At 42.9% G+C, this 26,112-nt stretch overlaps 1 protein-coding gene across 3 annotated transcripts in view; it reads left to right on the top strand.

Annotated features, from left to right (window-relative positions):
- LOC141069563 (gastrula zinc finger protein XlCGF66.1-like) overlaps positions 1 to 15,672 on the top strand; it is a 168,607-nt gene extending 152,935 nt beyond the window's left edge. For all 3 annotated transcript variants that reach the window (XM_073559231.1, XM_073559229.1, XM_073559230.1), the window contains one exon: positions 13,787 to 15,672. In XM_073559231.1, coding sequence (XP_073415332.1) covers positions 13,787 to 14,628 — 842 coding nt within the window. In that variant the 3' untranslated portion in view covers positions 14,629 to 15,672. The remainder of the gene's footprint in view (positions 1 to 13,786) is intronic.
- The last annotated feature ends 10,440 nt before the right edge of the window (positions 15,673 to 26,112 follow it).

Raw genomic sequence — 26,112 nt, 5'->3', positions numbered from 1 at the left:
TGGAGTGGTGCTTTAATATATAAAATCAATTAGCAGTACTATTTTATTTCAGTGCTGTACTAGTAATCTAATTTCTGTTGTGAGTTCATTTTCCCCTTCGTCACTGAGGTCTGGTGAACTCCCTATTCTGGTAAAGGAAGGTAATGAGCCTGATTATCAGGCACCTGAGACTAATGAGGATGACTGGCTGAGTGGAGTCACTGACTGGATATAAGGCTGCCGACGCCCTTCTGCCCTGCGGGTGATTTCTCTGTGGACTTCTAGGACACCAGTCTGATTCCTGCTTCCCTAAAGCTAAGTTTCTGCTTTGCCTGTTTGCATTTATGTTTTGTTTTTGTTTTCCTTTTCCTTGCTTTTCTGGATTCTGCCATTCCCTGCTGGGGTGAGCTGAATCTCCTTTTGCCTGTTGCTCTGTCTTCAGAATATTCCTGAGTACTGACATACAGTGGGGAAAAAAAGTATTTAGTCAGTCAGCAATAGTGCAAGTTCCACCACTTAAAAAGATTAGAGGCGTCTGTAATTTACATCATAGGTAGACCTCAACTATGGGAGACAAACTGAGAAAAAAAAATCCAGAAAATCATATTGTCTGTTTTTTTTTTCATTTTATTTGCATATTATGGTGGAAAATAAGTATTTGGTCAGAAACAAAATTTCATCTCAATACTTTGTGATATATCCTTTGTTGGCAATGACAGAGGTCAAACGTTTTCTGTAAGTCTTCACAAGGTTGCCACACACTGTTGTTGGTATGTTGGCCCATTCCTCCATGCAGATCTCCTCTAGAGCAGTGATGTTTTTGGCTTTTCGCTTGGCAACACGGACTTTCAACTCCCTCCAAAGGTTTTCTATAGGGTTGAGATCTGGAGACTGGCTAGGCCACTCCAGGACCTTGAAATGCTTCTTACGAAGCCACTCCTTCGTTGCCCTGGCGGTGTGCTTTGGATCATTGTCATGTTGAAAGACCCAGCCACGTTTCATCTTCAATGCCCTTGCTGATGGAAGGAGGTTTGCACTCAAAATCTCACGATACATGGCCCCATTCATTCTTTCATGTACCCGGATCAGTCGTCCTGGCCCCTTTGCAGAGAAACAGCCCCAAAGCATGATGTTTCCACCACCATGCTTTACAGTAGGTATGGTGTTTGATGGATGCAACTCAGTATTCTTTTTCCTCCAAACACGACAAGTTGTGTTTCTACCAAACAGTTCCAGTTTGGTTTCATCAGACCATAGGACATTCTCCCAAAACTCCTCTGGATCATCCAAATGCTCTCTAGCAAACTGCAGATGGGCCCGGACATGTACAGGCTTAAGCAGTGGGACACATCTGGCACTGCAGGATCTGAGTCCATGGTGGCGTAGTGTGTTACTTATGGTAGGCCTTGTTACATTGGTCCCAGCTCTCTGCAGTTCATTCACTAGGTCCCCCCGCGTGGTTCTGGGATTTTTACTCACCGTTCTTGTGATCATTCTGACCCCACGGGGTGGGATTTTGCGTGGAGCACCAGATCGAGGGAGATTATCAGTGGTCTTGTATGTCTTCCATTTTCTAATTATTGCTCCCACAGTTGATTTCTTCACTCCAAGCTGGTTGGCTATTGCAGATTCAGTCTTCCCAGCCTGGTGCAGGGCTACAATTTTGTTTCTGGTGTCCTTTGACAGCTCTTTGGTCTTCACCATAGTGGAGTTTAGAGTCAGACTGTTTGAGGGTGTGCACAGGTGTCTTTTTATACTGATAACAAGTTTAAACAGGTGCCATTACTACAGGTAATGAGTGGAGGAAAGAGGAGACTCTTAAAGAAGAAGTTACAGGTCTGTGAGAGCCAGAAATCTTGATTGCTTGTTTCTGACCAAATACTTATTTTCCACCATAATATGCAAATAAAATGAAAAAAAACAGACAATGTGATTTTCTGGATTTTTTTTTCTCAGTTTGTCTCCCATAGTTGAGGTCTACCTATGATGTAAATTACAGACGCCTCTCATCTTTTTAAGTGGTGGAACTTGCACTATTGCTGACTGACTAAATACTTTTTTGCCCCACTGTAGCTTTTTTGAAGCCTAGCGTCTTCAGGGCCTTTTTCACTGTCAGTCTGTTGGCTCTTATTTTCATAGGGTTTTTCACGGATTGCAGACAGCAGCCTTCCTGTCCTTTCCTATCTAGGTAGTTTGGGCCCCGTCTTTGCTCAGTCTATCTTTCTGTCTGTGTTAGTGTTTTCATCTTGCTTCACCGTCATTATATGTTGGGGGCTGCCTATTGCTTTGGGGTCTGCTCTGGGGCAGTTTAGATTTCCCCTTTCTTTCTGTAGGCCTATTTAATTCTCCGGCTGTGATCGAGGCGTCTAGGGCATCATAGGAACCCCCCACGGCTACTGTTAGTTGTTGTGATAGGATCAGGGGTCTGCAATCCGATAGCTGCCAACTGCTCTGGTTTTCTGGACTTAGCTAGCATTTCTGTTTTTGCCTCCTACGGTGACTCAATCATAACAGAATCACCCGCCATACCGCAGATCCTAGGGTACTCAATAGCAGGAAAGAATTGTGTGAAAAAAAAAAAGGTGTGTGTATATTCTTTCCTCTATATCTCTGAGGCCGTAGGGGGAATTTTTTTTTCTCTCAATGGAGATAAAGCAATTGTCTGATCGTGTGGAGCAGCTCGCTGCGGAAGTGCGGGGAATTTCCGCCTACCTTGCTCGTTCGCATGCTGTTGAACCAAAGATCCCTACACCTGATGTATTTTTTGGGGATCGATCTAAATTTTTGAGTTTCAAAAATAATTGTAAATTATTTTTTGCCTTGAAGCCTAACTCGTCAGGGAGCTCCGCGCAGCAGGTTAAAATTGTCATCTCTTTGCTGCGTGGCGATCCCCAGGATTGGGCGTTTTCTTTGAAACCAGATGATCCTATTCTGACTAATGTGAACGCATTCTTTCAAGCTTTGGAGTTGTTGTATGACAAACCTAATGCTATTGATCAGGCTGAAAAGACCCTGTTGGCATTAAACCAGGGTCGAGATTCTGCAGAGTTGTACTGTCAAAAGTTCCGAAAGTGGGCGGTCCTTACTACCTGGAATGATAATGCCTTGGCTGCTCTCTTTCGGAAGGGTTTGTCAGAAGCCGTAAAAGATACTATGGTGGGATTTCCTGTTCCCTCTGGTCTGGACGATTCTATGTCATTAGCCATTCAGGTTGATCGGCGTTTACGTGAACGCAGGATTGCACGAGAGGTGTTGCCACCGGTTGAACAGACGTCTGAACCTATGCAATGTGATAGAGTTTTGTCTAAGGCGCAACGTCAGGAGTTCAGAAGGCGTAATAAGCTGTGTTTTTTCTGTGGAGATGCCTCGCATATTATTTCTGCTTGTCCTAAACGAGAGAAACGCTTTGCACACACGTTTTCTGTTGGTGGTGTTCAACCTAAGTTTCTTCTGGCAATTACTCTGATCTGCTCCCTGTCCACATTTTCCGCCAAGGCTTTTGTGGATTCGTGAGCAGCGCTAAACCTAAGGAACTTGGATTTTGCTAAACGTTATGGATTTCCGATGACACCTCTGCAGACGCCTATCCCTTTGAGGGGGATTGATGCTACTCCTTTGGCTAAAAATAAACCTCAGTTTTGGACCCAGGTGGTCATGCGGGTCGCCCCAGACCATCAAGAAAATTGCAGATTTTTGGTGTTGCATGGTCTGCATGATGCCGTTGTTCTGGGGATTCCCTGGTTGCAAATTCATAATCCAGTTTTGGATTGGAAGTCTGGGGTGAGTTGGGTTTGTCGGTGTGCCTTTAGTGAGGCTCCGGTTTTTTCCACCTCTCCTCAGTCGCATGATGTTCCTGACTATTTGGCGGACTTTTATGATGTATTTAGTGAGAATGAGTCTGCATCCTTGCCTCCTCATAGGAGTTATGACTGTGCAATTGAACCAAGCCCGGGGTGTAAATTTCCCAAGGGTCGGCTCTTCAATTTATCTGTACCTGAGCACGAGGCTATGCGGTCCTATATTAAGGAGGCGTTGGAGAAGGGTCATATTAGACCATCCTCTTCACCCTTAGGTGCCGTTTTTTTTTTTTGTGGCCAAAAAGGATGGTTCTTTAAGGCCTTGTATTGATTATCGTGCCCTCAATAAAATTACTATTAAATATCCGTATCCGTTACCCCTGATTTCGGATCTATTCTCTAGCGTTAGAGGTGCTTGCTGGTTTACCAAGCTTGACCTCAGGGGGGCGTATAATCTTAGACGCATTAAGCAGGGGGATGAATGGAAGACGGCGTTTAATACTCCAGAGGGACATTTTGAGCCTGGCGATGCCTTTTGGGCTCACTAATGCCCCTTCTGTCTTCCAGTGCTTCATGAACGATATTTTCCGAGACTTTGTCGATACATTTTTGATTATCTATCTGGATGATATTTTGATCTTCTCCAAGGATTGGGATTCTCATGTGGAACATATTCGGACTGTGTTCCGGATCTTGAGGGAGAATTCCCTGTATGTCAAAGGATCGAAATGCCTTTTTGGAGTACAGAGGATTTCATTTTTGGGATTTCTTTTGTCTCCGTCAACTATTGAAATGGACCCGGCCAAGGTACAGGCCATTTATGATTGGGTTCAGCCCACTTCTTTGAAGGCCCTCCAGAAGTTTTTGGGTTTTGCTAATTTTTATCGGAAATTTATAGCAAAATTTTCTAGTATTGCCAAGCCATTGACTGATCTGACTAAGAAGGGTGCTGATGTGTTGAATTGGTCTCCGGAGGCTGTTGCTTCCTTTCAGGAGCTGAAGCGAAGATTTACCTCCGCCCCGGTTTTGCGGCAACCTGATGTCTCACTCCCGTTCCAGGTAGAGGTGGATGCTTCTGAGATTGGTGCAGGAGCTGTTTTGTCCCAAAAGGATCCTGTAACATCTAAAATGAATCCCTGTGCTTTCTTTTCCCGAAAGTTCTCTCCATCTGAACGTTACTATGATGTGGGGAATCGGGAACTGTTGGCCATGAAATGGGCATTTGAGGAGTGGAGACATTGGTTGGAGGGAGCTAAACATCAAGTCGTGGTCCTCACTGACCACAATAATTTGATTTACCTAGAGTCGGCTAAACGCTTGAACCCTAGACAGGCTAGGTGGGCCTTGTTTTTTACACGTTTTGATTTTGTGGTCTCTTTTCTTCCTGGAACTAAGAATGTCAAGGCAGACGCCCTCTCTAGGAGTTTCTTTGCTGATTCTCCTGTGGTGACCAAGCCTGCTACCATCTTAGGCGAAGGGGTAGTTCTTTCTGCCATCTCGCCTGATTTGAGACTTGCTCTGCAAGAGTTCCAGGAGGACAAACCTGAGCGTTGTCCCAGTGGAAAGTTGTATGTTCCTGACCAGTGGAAGGAGAGTGATGTCTGAAATTCATTGCTCTGCATTGGCTGGTCATCCAGGTATTTTTGGTACTAGAGATCTGGTGAGTCGATCTTTTTGGTGGCCCACCTTGTCTCATGATGTCAGGAATTTTGTGCAGTCCTGTGGGACTTGCTCCCGGTCTGAATCTTGTTCTCGCTCTAGTGGGTTGTTGATGCCTTTGCCGGTCCCCAGGAGGCCATGGACCCATATTTCAATGGATTTCATCTCTGATATGCCGGTCTCTCAAAGAATGACTGTTATTTGGGTGATTTGTGATAGGTTCTCTAAGATGGTTCATCTTGTACCACTCCCTAAGTTGCCATCTTCCTCTGAGTTGGTGCCCCTGTTTTTGCAACAGGTGGTTCGCTTGCACGGGATTCCTGAGAACATTGTATCTGACAGAGGAGTTCAGTTTGTGTCTAGATTTTGGAGGACTTTCTGTTCCAAGCTGGGAATTCAGTTGTCCTTCTCCTCTGCTTTTCACCCTCAGACCAATGGGCAGACAGAGAGAACAAACCAGACCTTGGAGTCGTATTGAGATGTTTTATTTCCGCTGATCAGGATGATTGGGTTTCATTTTTGCCCTTGGCCGAATTTGCTTTAAATAATAGAGCTAGTTCTGCCACTTTGATGTCACCTTTTTTTTGAAACTTTGGGTTTCATCCTCGATTTTCTTCAGGGCAGGTGGAGCCTTCTGCCTGCCCAGGTGTTGACACTGTGGTGGAGAGAATGCACCAGATCTGGGACCAAGTGGTGGATAATTTATCTCTCTCCCAGGAAAAGGCCCAGCGGTTTTCCAATCGACATAGGACCATTGGTCCCCAGTTTAAGATTGGTGATATGGTGTGGTTATCATCAAAAAATATTGCTATGAAGGTGGCTTCTCCTAAGTTTAAGCCTAGATTTATTGGACCTTACAAGATTTTGGAGATTTTTAATTCGGTCTCTTTTCGTTTGGCTCTTCCTGTCACATTTAAAATCCATAATGTGTTCCATAAGTCCTTGTTGAAGAGGTTTGTTGAACCAGTTGTTCCTGGGGTGGCACCTCCAGACCCTGTATTGGTTGAAGGTAACATGGAATATGAGGTAGAGAAAATACTGGATTCCCGTCTGGCTAGACGGAGACTCCAGTATTTGGTTAAGTGGAAGGGTTATGGTCAGGAGGATAATTCCTGGGTCTCTGCCTCTGATATTCATGCCAAAAGATTGGTGCGTGCCTTTCATCGGGCTCACCCTGATCGCCCTGGTGGCGTGGTTGAGGGTTCGGTGACCCCTCCTCAAGGGGGAGGTACTGTTGTGAGTTCATTTTCCCCTTCGTCACTGAGGTCTGGTGAACTCCCTATTCTGGTAAAGGAAGGTAATGAGCCTGATTATCAGGCACCTGAGACTAATGAGGATGACTGGTTGAGTGGAGTCACTGACTGATATAAGGCTGCCGACGCCCTTCTGCCCTGCGGGTGATTTCTCTGTGGACTTCTAGGACACCAGTCTGATTCCTGCTTCCCTAAAGCTAAGTTTCTGCTTTGCCTGTTTGCATTTATGTTTTGTTTTTGTTTTCCTTGCTTTTTTGGATTCTGCCATTCCCTGCTGGGGTGAGCTGAATCTCCTTTTGCCTGTTGCTCTGTCTTCAGAATATTCCTGAGTACTGACATAGCTTTTTTGAAGCCTAGCGTCTTCAGGGCCTTTTTCACTGTCAGTCTGTTGGCTCTTATTTTCATAGGGTTTTTCACGGATTGCAGACAGCAGCCTTCCTGTCCTTTCCTATCTAGGTAGTTTGGGCCCCGTCTTTGCTCAGTCTATCTTTCTGTCTGTGTTAGTGTTTTCATCTTGCTTCACCGTCATTATATGTTGGGGGCTGCCTATTGCTTTGGGGTCTGTTCTGGGGCAGTTTAGATTTCCCCTTTCTTTCTGTAGGCCTATTTAATTCTCCGGCTGTGATCGAGGGGTCTAGGGCATCGTAGGAACCCCCCACGGCTACTGTTAGTTGTTGTGATAGGATCAGGGTTCTGCAATCCGATAGCTGCCAACTGCTCTGGTTTTCTGGACTTAGCTAGCATTTCTGTTTTTGCCTCCTATGGTGACTCAATCATAACAAATTTCCTTGCTCTCAGCCTTATACTTACCAACTGACGTCTTCAGCTCTTCCCATCACTGCATCGGTCCAGCCCGCCATCTTGTGCCTGTGACTTCTCACTGACCAAAAATCACAATAAACTTTCACAAATTCTGAATGTAAGTCTATGAGAGGCTCATTGTAGCCTCGTTCTACCTCTCATAGACTTATTTTGAGTTGTGAGCTCTGGTCCGCCCAGAAAACACTGGCGGAATCCGACAGGTGACAACCTGCTGGAGTTCGACCGGAGCAGCCTATATAAAGGAAGAAGATGGCTGCTTGTAAGTATAATACTAGGTGCAGGAAACTTGGATTGGTGGCAGCACTCAAGCAGGGAAATAAAAATAAACCCTTGAGTGGTCCTTTAACCCCTTAGTGACCGAGCCAATTTTGACCTTAATGACCAAGCCAATTTCTACAATCCTGACCACTGTCACTTTATGAGGTTATAGTTCTGTAACACTTTAATGGATTCCACTGGTTCTGAGATTGTTTTTTTTTCATGACAAATTGTACTTCATGTTAATGGTAACATTTCAATTCTATATGACTTGCGTTTATAGAATCATAGAATCATAGAATCGTAGAGTTGGAAGGGACCTCCTGGGCCATCTGGTCCAACCCCCTGCTCAAAGCAGGATTCGCTAAATCATCCCAGTCAGATGTCTGTCCAGCCTCTGTTTGAAGACTTCCATTGAAGGAGAACTCACCACTTCTCGTGGCAGCCTGTTCCACTCATTGATCACTCTAACTGTCAAAAAGTTTTTTCTAATATCTAATCTGTGTCTCCTCCCATTCAGTTTCATCCCATTGCTTCTAGTCTTTCCTTGTGCAAATGAGAATAAAGTTGATCCTTCTACAATGTGACAGCCCTTTAGATATTTGTAGACAGCTATTAAATCTATTAAATCTCCTCTCAGTCTTCTCTTTTGCAAACTAAACATTCCCAAATCCTGCAACCTTTCCTCATAAGACAGGGTTTGCAGACCGGTCACCATTCTGGTCGCTCTTTTCTGAACTTGCTCCAGTTTGTTGATGTCTTTTTTAAAATGTGGTGCCCAAAACTGGACACAATATTCCAGATGAGGTCTGACCAAAGAGGAGTAGAGGGAAATAATGACTTCACGTGATCTAGACTGTATGCTTCTGTTAATACATCCTAGAATTGTATTTGCCTTTTTTGCTGCTGCATCACACTGTTGACTCATATTCAGTCTGTTATCTATTAGTATACCCAAGTCTTTTTCACATGTGCTGTCACTTAGCCCTATTCCTCCCATTCTATATATGCTTTTTTCATTTTTATTGCCCAGATGTAGTACTTTGCATTTCTCCCTGTTAAAAACCATTCTGTTAGTTGCTGCCCACTTCTCCAGTTTATTTAAATCTTTTTGAATCCTCTCTCTCTCTTCTCTAGTATTAGCTATCCCTCCTAGCTTTGTGTCATCAGCAAATTTAATCAGTTTACCCTCAATTCCTTCATCTAAATCGTTGATAAAGATGTTGAACAATACAGGGCCCAGGACAGAGCCCTGTGGTACCCCACTTGAGACATTCTTCCAACTGGATGTGCAGCCATTTACGACCACTCTTTGTGTCCGATCACTAAGCCAGTTATGAATCCACCTAACAGTTGCCTTGTCCATTCCATACTTAGTCATTTTTTCAATAAGGATTGTATGAGAGACTTTGTCAAATGCTTTGCTGAAGTCAAGATATACTATATCTACAGCATTTCCTTGATCCACCCAATCAGTGATACCATCATAGAAGGAAATTAAGTTAGTCTGACATGACTTATTAGTTACAAACCCATGCTGACTCTGTTTAATCACTTCATTCTTATCCAGGTATTGACATACATGTTGTTTAATAATTTGTTCAAAGATCTTTCCTGGTATAGAAGTCAGACTCACCGGCCTATAGTTGCCTGGGTCCACCTTCTTCCCCTTTTTGAAGATAGGAACAACATTTGCTCTTCTCCAGTCTTCTGGCACTTCTCCTGTTCTCCAAGAATTTTCAAAGATTATGGAGAGGGGTTCAAAAATTTCTTCTGCTATCTCCTTCAGTACTCTGGGGTGTAATTCATCTGGACCTGGAGACTTGAATTCATTTAGGTTAGCTAAGTGTTTCCTCACTATCTTTCTGTTTATAGATATCCTGGATTCTTCTATTCCCTTAATAGGACAGTGAATAACAGTTGATGTTACATTTCCTTTCTGAGAGAAAACAGATGCAAAATAGGAATTTAAAAGTTCAGCCTTCTCAACATCCTGTCTTACCATTTCATCATTTTCATCCTGTAAAAATCCTATAGCATCTTTGACTTTTCTTTTACTTTTGACATATCCCCAAAATCCTTTATTATTGCTTTTGACATCTCTTGCAAGCCTCAATTCATTTTCAGCTTTAGCTAATCTGATTTGTGCCCTGCAGGTTCTGCAGACAGCATTATATTCTTCTTTAGATATGCCTCCCTCTTTCCATTTTATAAACATTTTTTTCTTCCTTTTTAGCATGTGCTTAAGTTCTGTGTTCATCCATCCTGGTTTCCTTAAATGCTTCCTATTCTTCCCTCTTTTCGGAATTGTTAACAACTGTGCTTTGAGAATTTCATTTTTCAAGATTTCCCATCCTTCCTGGACATTTTTGTCTTTAAGGATATCCAGCCATTGGATCCCTCCAATTCTCTTTCTGAATCCTTTAAAATCTGCCTTTCTGAAATCTAACCTTGATGTCTGAGTCTTCACAGGTGTTCCGCCTCTAGTTATCCAAAATTCTAAAATAGCATGGTCGCTACCTCCTAGGGTCCCAGCCACTTTTACCTCCTCAACCATTTCCTCCCTGTTTATAAGGATTAGATCCAAGGTAGCAGTTCCCCTTGTTTTCTCCCTTACCTTTTGGAAGATAAAGTTGTCAGCAACAGAGGATAAGAATTTCCTTGACCTGTTAGTTTTGCCTGAGAGAGATTCCCAACAAATGTCTTTTTTTAAAAACTGATATTTGTCAAAAATGTTGAAAATTTTGCAGTTTTCAAACTTTATTTTTGTGCCCTTAAATCAGAGAGTCGTGTCACACAAAATAGTTAATAAATAACATTTCCCACATGTCAGGTTTACATCGGCACAATTTTGGAAACATTATTATTATTATTTTATATAGCACCATTGATTCCATGGTGCTCTACATGAGAAGGGGTTACATACAAATTACAGATATCACTTACAGTAAACAAACTAACTATCACAGACTGATACAGAGGGGAGAGGACCCTGCCCTTGCGGGCTTACATTCTACAGGATGGTGGGGAAGGGGACAGTAGGTTGGGGGTTGCAGCAGCTCCAGTGATGGTGAGGAGGCAGTGGGGATCATTGCAGGCTGTAAGCTTTCCTGAAGAGGTGGGTTTTCAGGTTCCGTCTGAAGGATCCGAGTGTGGTTGATAGTCGGACGTGTTGGGGCAAAGAATTCCAGAGGATGGGGGATATTCGGGAGAAATCTTGGAGGAGGTTGGGTGAGGACCGAATAAGTGTGGAGGAGTGAAGGAGGTCTTGAGTGCACCGGAGATTACGTGAGGGAAGATATCGGGAGATTAGTTTCAGAGACATATGGAGGAGACAGGTTATAGATGGCCTTATAGGTCAGTATTAGTAATTTGAACTAGCTAATCTGAGGGAATGGGAGCCTGTGAAGGGATTTGCAGAGAGGAGAAGCGGAAGAGTAGCGAGGAGAGAGCTGAATTAGATATATTAGACATAATTAGAAACATGATTTTTTTTAGTTAGGACTTTATAAGGGTTTAAAGTTGGCCATCGATTTCTCATTTTTCCAGCAAAATTTACAAAATCATTTTTTTTAAAGACCACCTCACATTTGAAGTGATTTTGGGGGTCAATATGAGAGAAAATACCCAAAAGTGACACAATTCTAAAAACTGCACCCCTCAGGGTGCTCAAAACCACATTCAAGAAGTTAATTAACCCTTCAGGTGCTTTACGAAAACTAAAGCAATGTACAAGGAAAAAATGAACATTTTACTTTTTTCACAAAAAAATTTACTTTAGACCCAATCTATTTTATTTTCACAAGGGTATCAGGAGAAATTGCAGAACAAGCTTTTTGGTCCATTTTCTCCCAAGTATGCTGAAAACCTGTATGTGGAGGAAAGCCACTGTTTGGGTGCATGGCATGAGTCAGAAGGAAAGGAGCACCATTTGACTTTTTTAATGCAAAATTGGCTGGAATCAATGGTGGGCGCTGTATCGCATTTGGAGACCCCTTGATGAAACCTCCCAATTCTAACTCCAACCCTAACATAGCCCTAACCCCAACACACCCCTAATCCCAACACTATCCACAACCGTAACCCCAACACAATCCAACCCCAGCCCTAAACCTAACCTTAGCCCCAACCCTAACCCCAACTCAAACCTTAGCCCCAACCCTTACCCTAGCTCTAACCCTAGCTCTAACCCTAACTGCACAGAATGGGAAAAAATTACATTTTTATTATTTTTACTTAACTAAGGGGGTGACAAAGGGGCTTTGATTTACTGTTTTTTGTTTTTTTTTGATCACTGTGATAGGGTCTATCACAGTGATCAAAATGAATCAATAGGAAAAATCTATTGTTGCCAGGTACCAGCGGGCGCACTGCGTATGCGCCCGCCATTTTCTTCCAGGAATATGACGCGAAGGGCAGGGGGATGGAGACGGAGGGTTGTGGGATTGCGGCGGTACCGGGTAGCTGGGCTCATAGGACCCCATTTCTCTCTCCTCTGGTATGCTAGATAATATCAGAGGAGAGAGAAATTAATTGAAAATCTGACCTTTTTTTGTTGATCTCCATTATTTGGTGAATAACGGCGATCACGAGACTGGGAACCGTAAAAACAGACTAAAATCATATTCTCTGACTCTGGGGGGGCGCTATATACTTATTTCTCATCGCCGTTAAAAAGCGGTGCTGAGGAATAAGGCCCCTTAATGGCCGCGGTTAAGGGGTCTTAAGTGGCGTGGTTGTTAAGGGGTTAAGTGGCAGCCTAAGTTCAACCATTTACATAAATCCAATGTATTGCTTTGGACTGCAACTATTCCTATGTAGTTAAAATGAAACAGTAGCACTACAAAATTGACAGTGTAGCCCAGGCAGCATTATCACCATCATTTGTGGAACATACAGTTTTTAGCCTAATGTTCATGACAGGAAGACATTTACTGAACCATTTCCCATAAAGGGTGATGATTATATAATAGAAAATGATAATACATTTTATAAACTCACTTTCTTTGAATTACTGAGGATTTTTCTTAAATTGGAAATTACCTAAAACACATTGTGGACACTGTTGTAAATATTATTGGAAATGGTTGTTTTCTATGGAATATCTACATTGATAAAACTTGATATTTGCATGCCAATCTGCTGACTATTGTCTGTTTTGTGAAGCGATGAATTTGTCCTGCTTTGGACTATTTTAGTATCTGAATCAGCAGCACTTGTTTCTTCAATTATAGGCTGAAAATGCAGAAATAAAAAGTTTTCATTCTCAGCTTGTCATTGTATTGTTGTTTGAAAACTAAAGGCTTTTAGATATAACAGGTTGCCAAAAGATGAGAAGCTCTAACCCAGGATAGAAAAAGAAGTGGAGGCCCTGGAGCATAACTGCGCAGGATAATGAACAAAAGATTCTCTAAATTGAGAACCAGGGACCTCGCAGTTCCTTAGCGGCGTTATCATATAGTCCCACAAAATACCATTCACATCAGTGAAGAATTGACTGTAGGATGCTTGCTTTCTAGGCAGCTACATAAAGACAGCCATATCTAAATTACAAGCAAAGAACACATACATTAGACAGAGGTTAATTGCAGCCCAGTGTTATGGACAAACTTAAATTTTAAGTGTTGAATCACAAAAAATAATGTGTGGCGCAGAAAAAAAATAAAAGATGCTGGACCACTTTGGTAAAGGTACTTTAGTTCTAAGACTGCTGAGATAAAGCATTAATCCAGGGATTTTTTCTGAATTCCACCTATGGAGTCATATAAAACAAGTGAAATTATGTTTCATCAAACAGTTTTCACTAGAAATCTGGCATGAAATTGTGCAAAATGTTGCAATTTTTTTGCACAACTTGAATCGTCAGCCTCGATGAATCGGAGCCTAAGTTTAACAGTCTCAGTAGAATACAATTTCAGATGATAATTTTTCACCTGGACTCATGTAAAAATATACAATCTACTTGTGCTTACCAAAGAAGAAAAGAAAATAATTGTTTATTTTTTTTATTTTTAACAGATGACTGCAACAAAAGCCCGGAGGGGTATCTTTTATCTTCAGATTGTGAAGTAAAATATAACCGTACCACACAAGATTATTCTGAAGAATGCTCCATTACACCAAATATACCCAGAGCCCGTCACAGTAGAGATCCATCTACTCACGCCAATAGCCACAAGAAACCTTCATCTAATCAATCACAAAATGATAAACAAGTTTCAGTTGACCGAGAAGGCACTATATTTACTTGTCTCGAATGTGGTAAACATTTTAAAAAGAAATTAAGTTTTTATGCACACAGGAGAAGTCACAGAAATGGGAAGCCATTTTCATGTTCAGAATGTGGAAAATGTTTTAACAATAAGTCAGATCTTACCAGACATCAGAGAATTCACACAGGGGTGAAGCCGTTTTCATGTTCAGAATGCGGAAAATGTTTTACTGTGAAATCACATCTCGTTGACCATCAAAAAATTCACACAGGAGAGAAGCCATATTCTTGTACAGAATGTGGTAACTGTTTTGCCAGGAAATCAAATCTTGTAAGACATCAGAGAACTCACATTGGGATGAAGCACTTTTCATGTTCAGAATGCGGGCAATGCTTTACTATGAAATCACATCTTATTGACCATCAGAGAACTCACGCAAAAGAGAAACCATTTTCCCGTGATGAACGTGGAACATTTTTTAATATAAAATCACATCTGGTTGGACATCAGAGAACTCACACAGGAGAGAAGCCATTTTCATGCCCTGATTGTGGGAAATGTTTTACTCAAATATCAGAGGTTGTAAAACATCAGAAAATTCACAGTGCTGAAGCTGTTTGTATGTTCAGATTTCAGGATAAACTTTAAATGTATGGTTCCAAGTATATTTACTCCTTCATGTACTCTAGATTACATGTACGCCATAGTCAGGTTTTGTGTAAGGAACAGTCTTAGGAGCTGAGACGGCTCCATACATTACAGATGCCAGCTTTAATACATAACTGACATCTGTCTGGAATTGCAGCTATCTGGGCTTGATCTTTGCTGTTTGCCTATTTAAATGCAGCTGTCAGTCTATAGCAGCAGCATTTAAATATTAAGACTCATCAGTGCCATCATCGCCCACCGATGAGTCACCTTGTTAATCAGGGGGCTACTAAAGGCTGTAGACTAAGTTTCAAAGGAAAAAATTATTTATACTAAACACTGCAATACTGTAATTTTGCAGTACATAATATAAGAAAATGATTGCAAGTTAAAAATACCCTAAAGGAAATAAATAAAACACATTTTTTTTTAAGAAAATAAAAAAGAAGTTACAAAAATGTAAATGTTTAAACTGCCCTCCTTTACTCAGTTTTAAAATAAAGAAATAAAAAAATGAATAATAAACTTAATTGGTATCCCTGCACCAATACAAGTCCAGTCTATCAGAGTATAAAGTAGTTTAAAACATATTTAGTGCCAAAATAAAAAAAAATCAAAACCAGAGTTGCATTTTTTCAGTCGTCGCAGTTCCCTCCAAAAAAAAAATACAATAAAAAAATTATCAATATGTTGTACAACTCTAAATGGAGTCAATAAAATTGTAAGCTCTTTCACTCAGAAGACAAGCTCCCACACAGCTTCACCTATGGGAACATAAAAAAGTTGCAAGTTTCATTAAAATGGCAACACAGATAAAAAAAAATGTAATGGTACATTTGCAGCATTTTGCAGCAAAACATATGTGAATAAGTATTGTGCGTGCTCCAAGTTTTTACATTACTGACTTGTTGCTCTATTTTTTAAATAACTTCTTTTAGCGGTATTACTTATTTAAGTGATTCCAAGATTGTTTTTCTTGACACATTGTACTTATTGTTACTATTAAATTTTGGTTGAAAATAAATTTAGCAAAAATTAGCTGTTTCCAACATTTGAACTTTTTCTGCTTGTTATATATTCATGTTACACAAAATAGTTAATAAGTAGCATTTACCATCCATCTGTGAAGTGACATAGGGATCTTTGTATTAAACCACACACCTCCATAAAACACCCCATTTTACCAACTGCTCCCATTAGAGTATTATTTCCATGATTCAGCAAATTTTAGAAATGCCTCATATGTGGCACTAAGTTTGTACTTCTCACACATAGACCTCAGAAACGTAGGAACAATTTTAGGGGACCTTTTTTTTTAATTAGGATATTTCAGGCAATATTATAGATTTGCATAGGCTTTGAGGTTCCAAGAAGTAAGAAATACATGAATGAATTTGAATGAGTTGTAGTGAACAATTTGACCTTACACTTGTTTTGTATATTTTTTTAGCGTTGGTGAAAATGGAATAAAAAATATCTATGTAACATGTAGATTTAGCTTAACAGATTTCAGTTTTATTAAGAATAGTAGAGAAAAAGCACCCCAGTACACCAGTAGCACATATGTTGTTGTAAAGTGCTATATAAGCACATTGCTGGAGGCTATTTGGCATTTAAGCCCCCTTCACACATAGCGAGATCGCTAGCGATATCGCTAAAGCATCACTGATTTTGTGATGCAACAGCGATATCGTTAGCGATCTCGCTACATGTGACACTTACCTCCGACCTGACCCCGCCCTGGATATGGCTGATCGCGCGAGATTGTCCTGGTCCATTTCTCGTCGTCGGCTTCCTGCTGGCACCGACGAGCGACTCATGGACGCGGGAGGAAGTCGTCATCATAGCTGCCGTCTGACAGGTAAGAGCGACCGCCGACCGTTGCTACGTCGCTGGTGAGATCTGCCTGTTTGGCAGCTCACTAGCGACCATTTAGCGATGCACCAGCGATCCTGACTGGGTCGTATCGTTGTCGGGATCGCTGGTGCATCGCTAAATGTAATTGTCATGTGTACCTGTCCTGTGTGACACGACCCGCAGGTCGGTAAGTGAAACATCACGACTGTCAAGTATACCTGTCCTGTGTGACACGACCCACAAGTCAGTAACTGAAACAAGACAAAGGGGAACACCGGGGAAACAGTTACAACGGTGGGCCCTGCAATAGGGAACGGTGACGTGGAGACCTCCTGCACTCCCCTGAGGCAGTGTCCCTGAACACTCATAACGTTCCCTATACAGGCTCTTCACCTGTCGCCAACCAGGATACCTGAATCCCTCACTAGCCCTGCACCTATCCCTAACTAAGGAACTGGATAGTGCGGACACTGGTCCCCCCGCTGCACTAATACACACAAAGGAAAATACACCAAACGGGGGAAAACAAAACACTTATCTTTCTCTGCTGCAGTCACCGGATTAGCTTTCAGCGGTGGCTTGACACCTAAGAGCCACTTGCTACCTTCACCATCTTCAGCAGTGGCTCAACACCTAAGAGCCAGCTGCTACCTTCACCATCTTCAGCAGTGGCTCGACACCTAAGAGCCAGCTGCTACCTTCACCATCTTTCTCTTCTGCAAACACCGGGCAGCAGAGTTCAGCACCAGATCAGCTTTCAGCAGTGGCTAAACACCTCAGAGCCAGCTGCTAACTTCACCGTGGTTGGAATACACCAAGGACCTGCTATTACCAACACCAGCTGATACACCAGGTGACCTTATATAGCAAAGGAGGAGTGGTCACCATCAGCTGAGAAACCAAAGACATGTAATAACCCCAGTGACCACTGGGGGCAAAAGGTAAGGCAAAGAAAACTCTCAGACATGTAATAACACCAGTGGCCACCAGGGGCAAAAACCCACACTAAGGACCCAAAGGCCTGAAAGAAAAAAGTTTAAATGAGGGAATCCAGAATCTGACACAGATCCAAGAATTGGACTGTGACAGTAACAGTACCTTTAGAGCAGAGTTTTTTTTCTGGAATAATGTTCAGGCTCCATGTCTTATTTGCAGATATGCCAGAGATACCAGACTTGCCCTGTTTTGGAAACTCCCCAAAGGAATTCATCTAGGTGTGTAGTAACGATTTTTGACCCCAAAGGTGTTTCAAAGAATTAATTACATTTGGACTGTGAAAAAAAATCATATTTTTCAAAATATGTAGTTTTAGCTCCAAATTATTCATTTTTAATGAGAATATTCTGAGAAAATAATTTGCCTGGGCATATGAAAAAGGTAGGAGTAATAGAGTTCCATGTGCATTTGACACCTAACTTGGTGATTTGCACAGCATTGATCCACAATAACGGGGCATTTTGATCCTACAAGTATTGTACAGAAATCAATGCACAGCGATTGGTGCAATGTGAAAATTGCAGTTTTTCTATAGGTACAGTTGAAACTAGAAGTTTACATACACTGTATAAAAAGAAACATATGCATGTTTTTCTCAATATCTGACATGAAATCAGAATAAACCTTTCCCATTTTAGATTAATGAGGAATACCATAGTTATTAATATTTGCCAAATGCCAAAATGAGAGAATGTTTTAAGGCATTTTTATTACTGCAAAGTCAAAAGTTTACATACTATGCCTTTAAACAATTCTGGACTGCCCATATGAAGATGTCATGTGTTTGGAAGCCTCTCATAAGTTTTTTTGGCAACATCTGAGTTATTTAGAGACACACCTGTGAATGTATTTTAATGCACACCTAAAAACACACTGCTTCTTTGCGTAGCATCATGGGAAAGTCAAGAAATCATCCAAGATAAGTCTGGCTCATCCTTGGGTACAATTTCAAGATACCTGAAAGTGTCTTGTTCATCTGTAGAAACTATTATACGCAAGTACAAACAAGATGGGAATGCCCAGCCAACATACCGCTCAGGAAGGATACGGGTTCTGTGTCCCAGAGATGAATGTGCTTTGGTCCAACGTGCATATCAACCCAATGACAGAAGCAAAAGTCCTTGTGAAGATGATAGCGGAAGCTGGTAAGATTGTGTCAATATCCACAGTGAAACAAGTACTGTATTGCCATGAGCTGAAAGGCCACTCTGCCAGGAAGAAGCCATTACTCCAAAAGAAGCATAAAAAATCCGGATTAATGTTGGCAAATGCACACAGGAACAAAGATCTTAATTTTTGGAGACGTGTTCTGATTGAAACTAAAATTTGAACTTTTTTGGCATAATGACCATTGTTCCGTTTGGAGGAAAAAGGCAGAAGCTTGGAAGCCTAAGAACACCATCCCAACTGTGAATCACGGGGTTGCAGCATCATGTGAGTTTTTTGCTTTAGGAGGGAATGGTGCACTTCACAAACTAGATGGCATCATGAGAAAACAAGATTATGTGGCAATACTGAAGCAACATCTCAAGACATCAGGCAGGATGTTAAAACTTGGGCGGAAATGCATCTTCCAAATGGATAATGACCTGAAGCATACTGCCAAAATGGTAACACGGTGGCTTAAGGATAACAAAGTTATTGTTTTGGAGTGGCCATCACAAAGTCTTGATCTCAATCCTTTTGAAAATTTATGGGCAAAGATGAAAAAGCAGGTGCGAGCAAGGTGACATACAAACTTGGATCAATTACACCAGTTTTGTCAGGAGGAATGGTCCCAAATTCTGACCAACTATTGTGAGAAACTTGCGGAAGGATATCTCAAACGTTTGGCCCAACTCAGTGTAAGGGTATTGGTACCTGTGACGTACCAACTAGTTGTATCGTGAGAGACCGGTATGTATCGCACAGACAGAGGTCTGCTGCGATCTAAATCCAGGACAGTTTGCTAGGGCTTGCTGTCCCACAAACCTTAGTGATCGCTGTGTCATGTATCTACAAAAGGGAATAGACTTACATAATGGGTTATATGAGGTTTACATGGCCTACTGTGGCTTATGGTGGTATAATAACCCAGAAATGGACTTTTGTAAATAACGGAACTGGTGCTGTTCAAATATCACTGCCAATTGAGTGTATCCCTGCCCGCTTAGTGATCACTGCATCACATATGGTCGGAGAATGCGGGCACTCTTGTAGCCTTGTTGCTAGGGGCAACGGACGAGGCCTACAAGCTCGTTTTCTGGGGGCAACGGACAAAGTGCACGTTTCTGGATTCTGCAGCAGTGCAGTCTGGTTGCTGGGGGCAATGAGATAGCTGCAACAGCACATGCAGAAGCAAGCATCTGGCTGTCGTTGGAGGAGCCATGAAGATTAAAGCATCTGGCTGTAACTCAGCGGGGTTACCAAGTTTATCAGTGAATAGAAGATTCTGGAATGTTCCGGAAAATGTGATAATAGGAAAAACCATACATGATGCTTTACATTATCATTACACCTCCCCCTTTTAGAGTGTGCTAAGGAGGCAGGACCTATCGGTGTTCCTCCATGCGCACCTCAGCAGGTTCGCCCCGGCGGGACAACCCATTGGCATTTCCATGCTCGCTGCCCTTTTTGTGTTGTACGGTAAAGTACTGCTGGAGGAAAAGGCTCCAGCATAGTAACCTTCCGTTGGTTTCGGACACGGTATGCAGCCAGCTCAGAGGGTTGTGGTCGGTTACCACCTTGAAGGTGCGCCCATACAGGTAAGGCTACAAACGTTGCAGTGCCCAGACTTCCCTCGGCAGAAGTTTCCGGCTCAGGTACAACACGGGGTGCTCATGGTTCCCCGAGTCGACCCGCCTGAGCACAGCACCGAGGCCAAACTCGCTGGACTCATGGAACCCCTGCCTACCCGGTGTCCCAGGTAGTGGACCTTGCTCATGCCCATTTGGCACTTTCCCAGCTTGATGGTCAGACCTGCCTGGTGAATATGCTTGAGCACCTCCTGGAGATGCTGAAGGTGTTCCTCTCAGGTGGAACTGAAGATGGCAATGTCGTTCAGATATGCCACGGCATACTTCTCCAGTCCCCGAAACAGATGGTTGACCATCCGCTGGAAAGTGGCAGGGGCATTTTTCATTGCGAAGGGCATGACCTTGGACTCGTACATTCCAAAAGGGGTGATAAAGGCGGATCTCTCCTGCACCGCAGGGCTCAGGGGAATCTGCCAGTATCCCCGACTCAAATCCATGATGGATATGTATTTTGCGTTTGCCAACCGCTCAAGCAGATCCTCGATGCACGGCATCGGGTGTGCATCAGAGGTTGTGATGGCGTTGAGCCCCCTGTAGTCCACGCAGAACCGGGTGGTCCGATCCTTTTTGGGCACGAGAACTACAGGTGAGGCCCTTGCGCTCTTGGACCGTTGAATCACCCCCACCTGTAACATCTCATCGATCTCTTGGCGCATAACCTGTTGCACCTCCTCAGATCCGATAAGGTGTTTGCCATAGTGGGGCATGATTCCCGGTGTCCACCTCGTAAACCGCTAACTTCGTCTTCCCAGGTCAGTTGGAGAACATGGCCCGGAAGGGTTCCAGTGTGGTCAACAACTGCGACCGCTGCGCTACGGTTAACGAGTCGCTTACCTCCATGTCCTCAATGGACCCATTGGCCTTGGCTTGGGCCATCATGTCCAGGAGGGGGTCTTCCTCCCCGTCATCGGGCAGGTTGCAGACCGTTCTCTCCAGTGCTCCCCTTACCCTCAGGTCAGTCAGGGAACTGCACCTAGGATAATTAGTCGCCGGATGGGCTACTTGTTATGCACTGGCTATTAGGCATGCCCCAGCGAGGGAATTATAAAGGCTCTGGCTGCAGCCAATCAGCTTATAAAATCCCTTCTGTCACTGCCAGCTAGCCCACCTAGCCCAGAGCACACTTCGCTGCCATCAACTTCCGATTTCTCTATCAATATTCAAATTAATGAATGGGGTACGAAGCCAACCCAAATTAGTAGCGTAATTACTTCAGGCACGTAAATGTTCGGTATAGAACATGGAGACAGAGCTAATAATTCTGGAGATGCAAATTGGAGCCCTGCATCGGGAAAAGATAGCCTTTTACGTCTTGCTCAATTTGTCTCAAGCTCTGCTCCTAAGCCTGCTGTGGCTCAGGTCACATGAGCCAGTCCTTGACTGGCACTCGGGGGAAGTCCTTCACTGGGGCCACTTCTGCCACGAACCCTGTTTGCTGACTGTTAACCGTTCTGGTCCTCAAGTACCCGCCGACCTTCCCGGGCTCCCAATCGCTTATCACTCTTTTGTGGATGTCTTCGATAAGGAGGCGGAGACCCTTCCTCCGCATCGGACCTACGATTGCCCAATTGAGCTAATTCCTGGAGCCACCCCTCCCAGGCGGAGAACCTATCCGCTGTCTCTGGCAGAAACCTTGACCATGAGCGCTTACATCCGAGAGAACTTGACCAAGGGCTTCATTTGGAAATCGTCTTCTCCTGCGGGGGCAGGTTTTTTCTTTGTCTGGAAGAAAGATGTATCCCTTCGGCCATGTATCGACTACTGAGTCCTGAACAATATCACGGTCAAGAATAGGTATCCCTTTTCGCTTATCCCCGAGCTTTTCGACCACCTAAGAGGGGCCCGGATCTTTACCAAATTAGATCTACGGGGTGCCTATAATTTGGTCCGAATTTGTGCTGGAGACGAGTGGAAGACCGCCTTTAGCACGCGGGATGGCCATTAGGAATATTTGGTCATGCCTTTTGGACTCTGCAACGCTCCGGCAATGTTCCAAGAGTTTGCTAATGAAGTCTTCTGGGACCTCCTGTACTCTTGTGTCGTGGTATATTTAGATGACATCCTCATCTTTTCGCCCGATCTATCCTCCCATAGGAGAATTGTTCGACTGGTCCTTCAACGCCTACAGGAGAATCGACTCTATGCTAAGATAGAGAAATGCCTGTTTGAGCAAACCTCGTTGCCCTTCTTAGGGCATATAATCTGTCATGGTTAGGACATGGTTAATGTCCTGTTCTCACAGGGCTAATTTTTGCCGGCCTCTCTTTGGATCTGGGAGGGGTATTTATACTCACTCCAGAGTAGGATTCCCTGTCAGCTATACTGTTATTCTGGCTGTGTGTCTGACCCCCCTGGTATGCGTGGATACTGCATTGCTTGTTTGATTCCTGTGTATGACCCGGTCTGTCCCCTCACTCAGTTCTCTGTCTCACGTTTTGGTATTATTGTCTTCTCCAGTTCTGACCTCCTGGCTTGGCTATTGTTACTCCGTTACAGTTTGTCCCTATTGTACCTTCCATTGCCCGTTCTGGTTTTCTTATCTATTGCTACGTCCTGACTATTCGCTCTGTCTAACCCTTTGGTACTGTCCTGCTATCTCGTGCTTTGACCCGGCTTGATCTGGTTTACGTCCATGTCTATGCCCCTTGGTAACTTGTCCCGTAGTTACCTTTCTAGGAGTTTCCCTGCAGCTCCTAGCTCTGTGGAGCTTAGGTCACGCCCCCAGCAGTCACGTGCTTCAGGTCCTGATAGTCTGAAGCATGCATCGTCACCGCTGCTGCCCCGCTCCACAGGTATCTTTGAGCACTGTTTTTGTACTCAGGACACGCGCACTGGCTCAGTGAGCAAGTGGAGTGCGGTGTTCCTCACATTATAGCTGACCATTTCAGGTTTTTTTTCCTTTGAAGGAAAAAAAAAAGTGTGTTATACATCGTAACATAGTTTTGAAGGCTGAAGGAAGACCTTATGTCCATCTAGTTCAGCCTATTTTTAGTGCAGCTGTTCTGCATTGTTGATCCTGGGGAAGGCAAAAAACCCACAGAGTAGAAGCCAATTTTCTCCATAGGGAAAAAATTCCTTCCCCTAAGCTGGGTCAACCATCTACCTATAATAGTATGTTATTCGTAACCTTCTATACTGTTACAAGAAAAGTATCCATTCCTTTCTTAAATTCATTCAGTGAGTTGGCCATCATCACTTCCTCAGGAAGAGAATTCCAGAGCTTCACTGCTCTTACCGTGAAGAACCCTCTTCTATGCTGGTGCAGAAATTGTCTTTCCTCCAAATGAAGAGAATGCCCCCTTGTTCTTGTCATAGTCATTGGTACAAACAGTTCATTGGAGAGATCTCTGTATTGCCCTCTGATATACTTGTACATATATATTAGGTCTCCCCTAAGTCTTCTCTTTTCTAGAGTAAATAGACCTAATTTTGATAACCTTTCTGGGTATTGTAGTGAACCAACTCCATTTATCATTTTAGTAGCCTGCCTTTGAACCCTTTCAAGTTCAGTAATGTCTTTCTTGAGCACCGGCATCCAAAATTGCACACAATACTCCAAGTGTGGTCTGACGAGTGATTTGTACAGAGGGAGAATTATGTTTTCATCTCGTGTCCCCAGACCTCTTCTAATGCATCCCATGACCCTATTTGCTTTGGTGGCAGCTGCCTGACACTGGGCACTCCAGTTTAGCTTCTTATTGACTAAGATGCCTAAGTATTTTTCCATGTCTGATTTCCCCAGCAGTTTCCCATTTAGTAAGTAATTGTAGCATCTGTTTCTCCTTCCCATGTGCATAATCTTACACTTATCTGTGTTAAACCTCATTTGCCATTTTTCAGCCCAATTCTCCAATTTACTTAAATCTGTCTGTAGTTGCAAACTGTCCTTACATAGTTTTGTATCATCTGCAAATACTGATATTTTACTGTATAAGCAATCCACTAGATCCTTTAATAATATATATTACATAGTAGGGGGCCAAATACAGAACCCTGTGGTACCCCACTAGTAACCCTGGCCCAATCTGAGCATGCACCATTAATAACCACTCTTTGTTTTCTACCACTAAGCCAGCTACCTACCCATCTACACACATTTTCCCATAGCCCAAGGTTTCTCATCTTACTTACCAATCTTTTATGTGGGACAGTGTCAAATGCTTTAGAGAAGTCGAGATAAATGACATCCAATGATTCTCCTTGGTCCATTTGAGAGCTTACATCCTCATAGAAGCTGATCAGGTTAGTTTGACAGGAGCGATCCTTCATAAATCCATGTTGATATGCAGTTAAACATTTATTAACATTGAGATATTTCATAATGGTATCCCTTAGAAACCCTTCAAAAATTTTACCCACAACAGATGTTAAGCTTACTGGCCTATAGTTTCCCGGTTCCCTTTTACACCCCTTTTTGAATATTGGTACCACATTTGCTTGCCGCCAATCAAAAGGAACAGACCCTTTTTCTATAGAGTCTTTAAATATAAGGAATAGAGGCCTGTCTATCACATTACTTAACTCCCTTAATACCCGAGGGTGGCCTGGTGATTTGTCAATTTTAATCTTACTAAGGCGGTTCTGAACTTCTTCCTGGGTTAGGCAGGCTCTGCATTTCCCCTGGCAAATCCTTTTCCTTTGTGAACACTGTTGAGAAAAAAGTATTTAAAACATTTGCTTTTCCCACATCACTCTCTATGATTTTACCCTCATTGTTCTTTAAAGGGCCGACACCATCAATTTTAATCATTTTACTGTTTGTATAATTAAAGAATAGTTTGGGGTTTGTTTTACTGTCCTTAGCAATGAGTCTTAGTTTCCACTTTTGCTAAATGTATTTGTTTTTTACACATTTTATTTTTTTCTCTATAACTTTTTAATGCTTCTTCATTGCCTTCTTGTTTTAGCTTCTTAAATGCCTTGTTCTTGTTATTTATTGCCCTTTTTACATCCTTATTTAGCCACATTGGTGTTCTCCTGTTCCTAGCCCTTTTATTTCTGTACGGTATGGCTAGCTCGCAGTGGGTGTGTAAAACTGATTTAAATATTTCCCATTTATTTTCTGTGCTCCTATTTTTGAGGACATTGTCCCAATCAATTCGGCGAAGGTCCTCTCTAAGCTGATCAAACTTTGCTTTCCTGAAATTCAGTGTTTTGTAACCCCCTTCCAGGGCACCTTACTGAAGGACAAGTGGAATTGTATTATATTGTGGTCACTGTTCCCTAGGTGCCCATCGACTCGTACTTCTGTTATTCTATCTGGCCTGTTGCTTAAAATGTAGTCAAGAAGGGCTGTCCCTCTAGTTGGGCCCTGCACAAGTTGTGACAGATAATTATCTTTGGTCACTGACAGAAATTGGTTTCCTTTCTGAGATACGCAGGGTTCAGTTTCCCAGTCTATGTCGGGGTTGTTGAAGTTCCCCATAATAATCTATGTCAGGGTATCTTCATGGATCCCATACAAGCTTTGGCTAATCAGGTCAAGCACCTGACCCAAATGTTCCACAATCTTAATGTGGAACAGTGCACGATGGCCCATACCCAGCAACAGTTGGTGGATACTGTGCAGGGGGCTGTCGCTGCAGGGGCTCCTAGTGCTGGGGATAGAGATGTGTCATTGGAATCCCCCGAATCTCCGGTCAAATTGCCAGACCCTTTCTCAGGGGGTAAAAGGGAGTTCAGGTCGTTCAGAGAAGGATGCAAGCTTTTTTTTTCTCTGAGGCCCCGCTCCTCCGGGGATGAGTTCCAGAGGGTGGGGGTCGTCATTTCCCTACTTCGGGGGGCTGCACAGGCATGGGCTTTCTCTCTCTCTTCCTCTGCTCCTGAATGTATGTCT

The sequence above is a fragment of the Dendrobates tinctorius genome, unplaced genomic scaffold (genome assembly GCF_039654945.1).
Source record: "Dendrobates tinctorius isolate UK_male_01 unplaced genomic scaffold, ASM3965494v1 ptg000266l, whole genome shotgun sequence".
NCBI classification, from domain to species: domain Eukaryota; kingdom Metazoa; phylum Chordata; class Amphibia; order Anura; family Dendrobatidae; genus Dendrobates; species Dendrobates tinctorius.
This window is presented reverse-complemented; position numbering and strand designations above follow the sequence as displayed.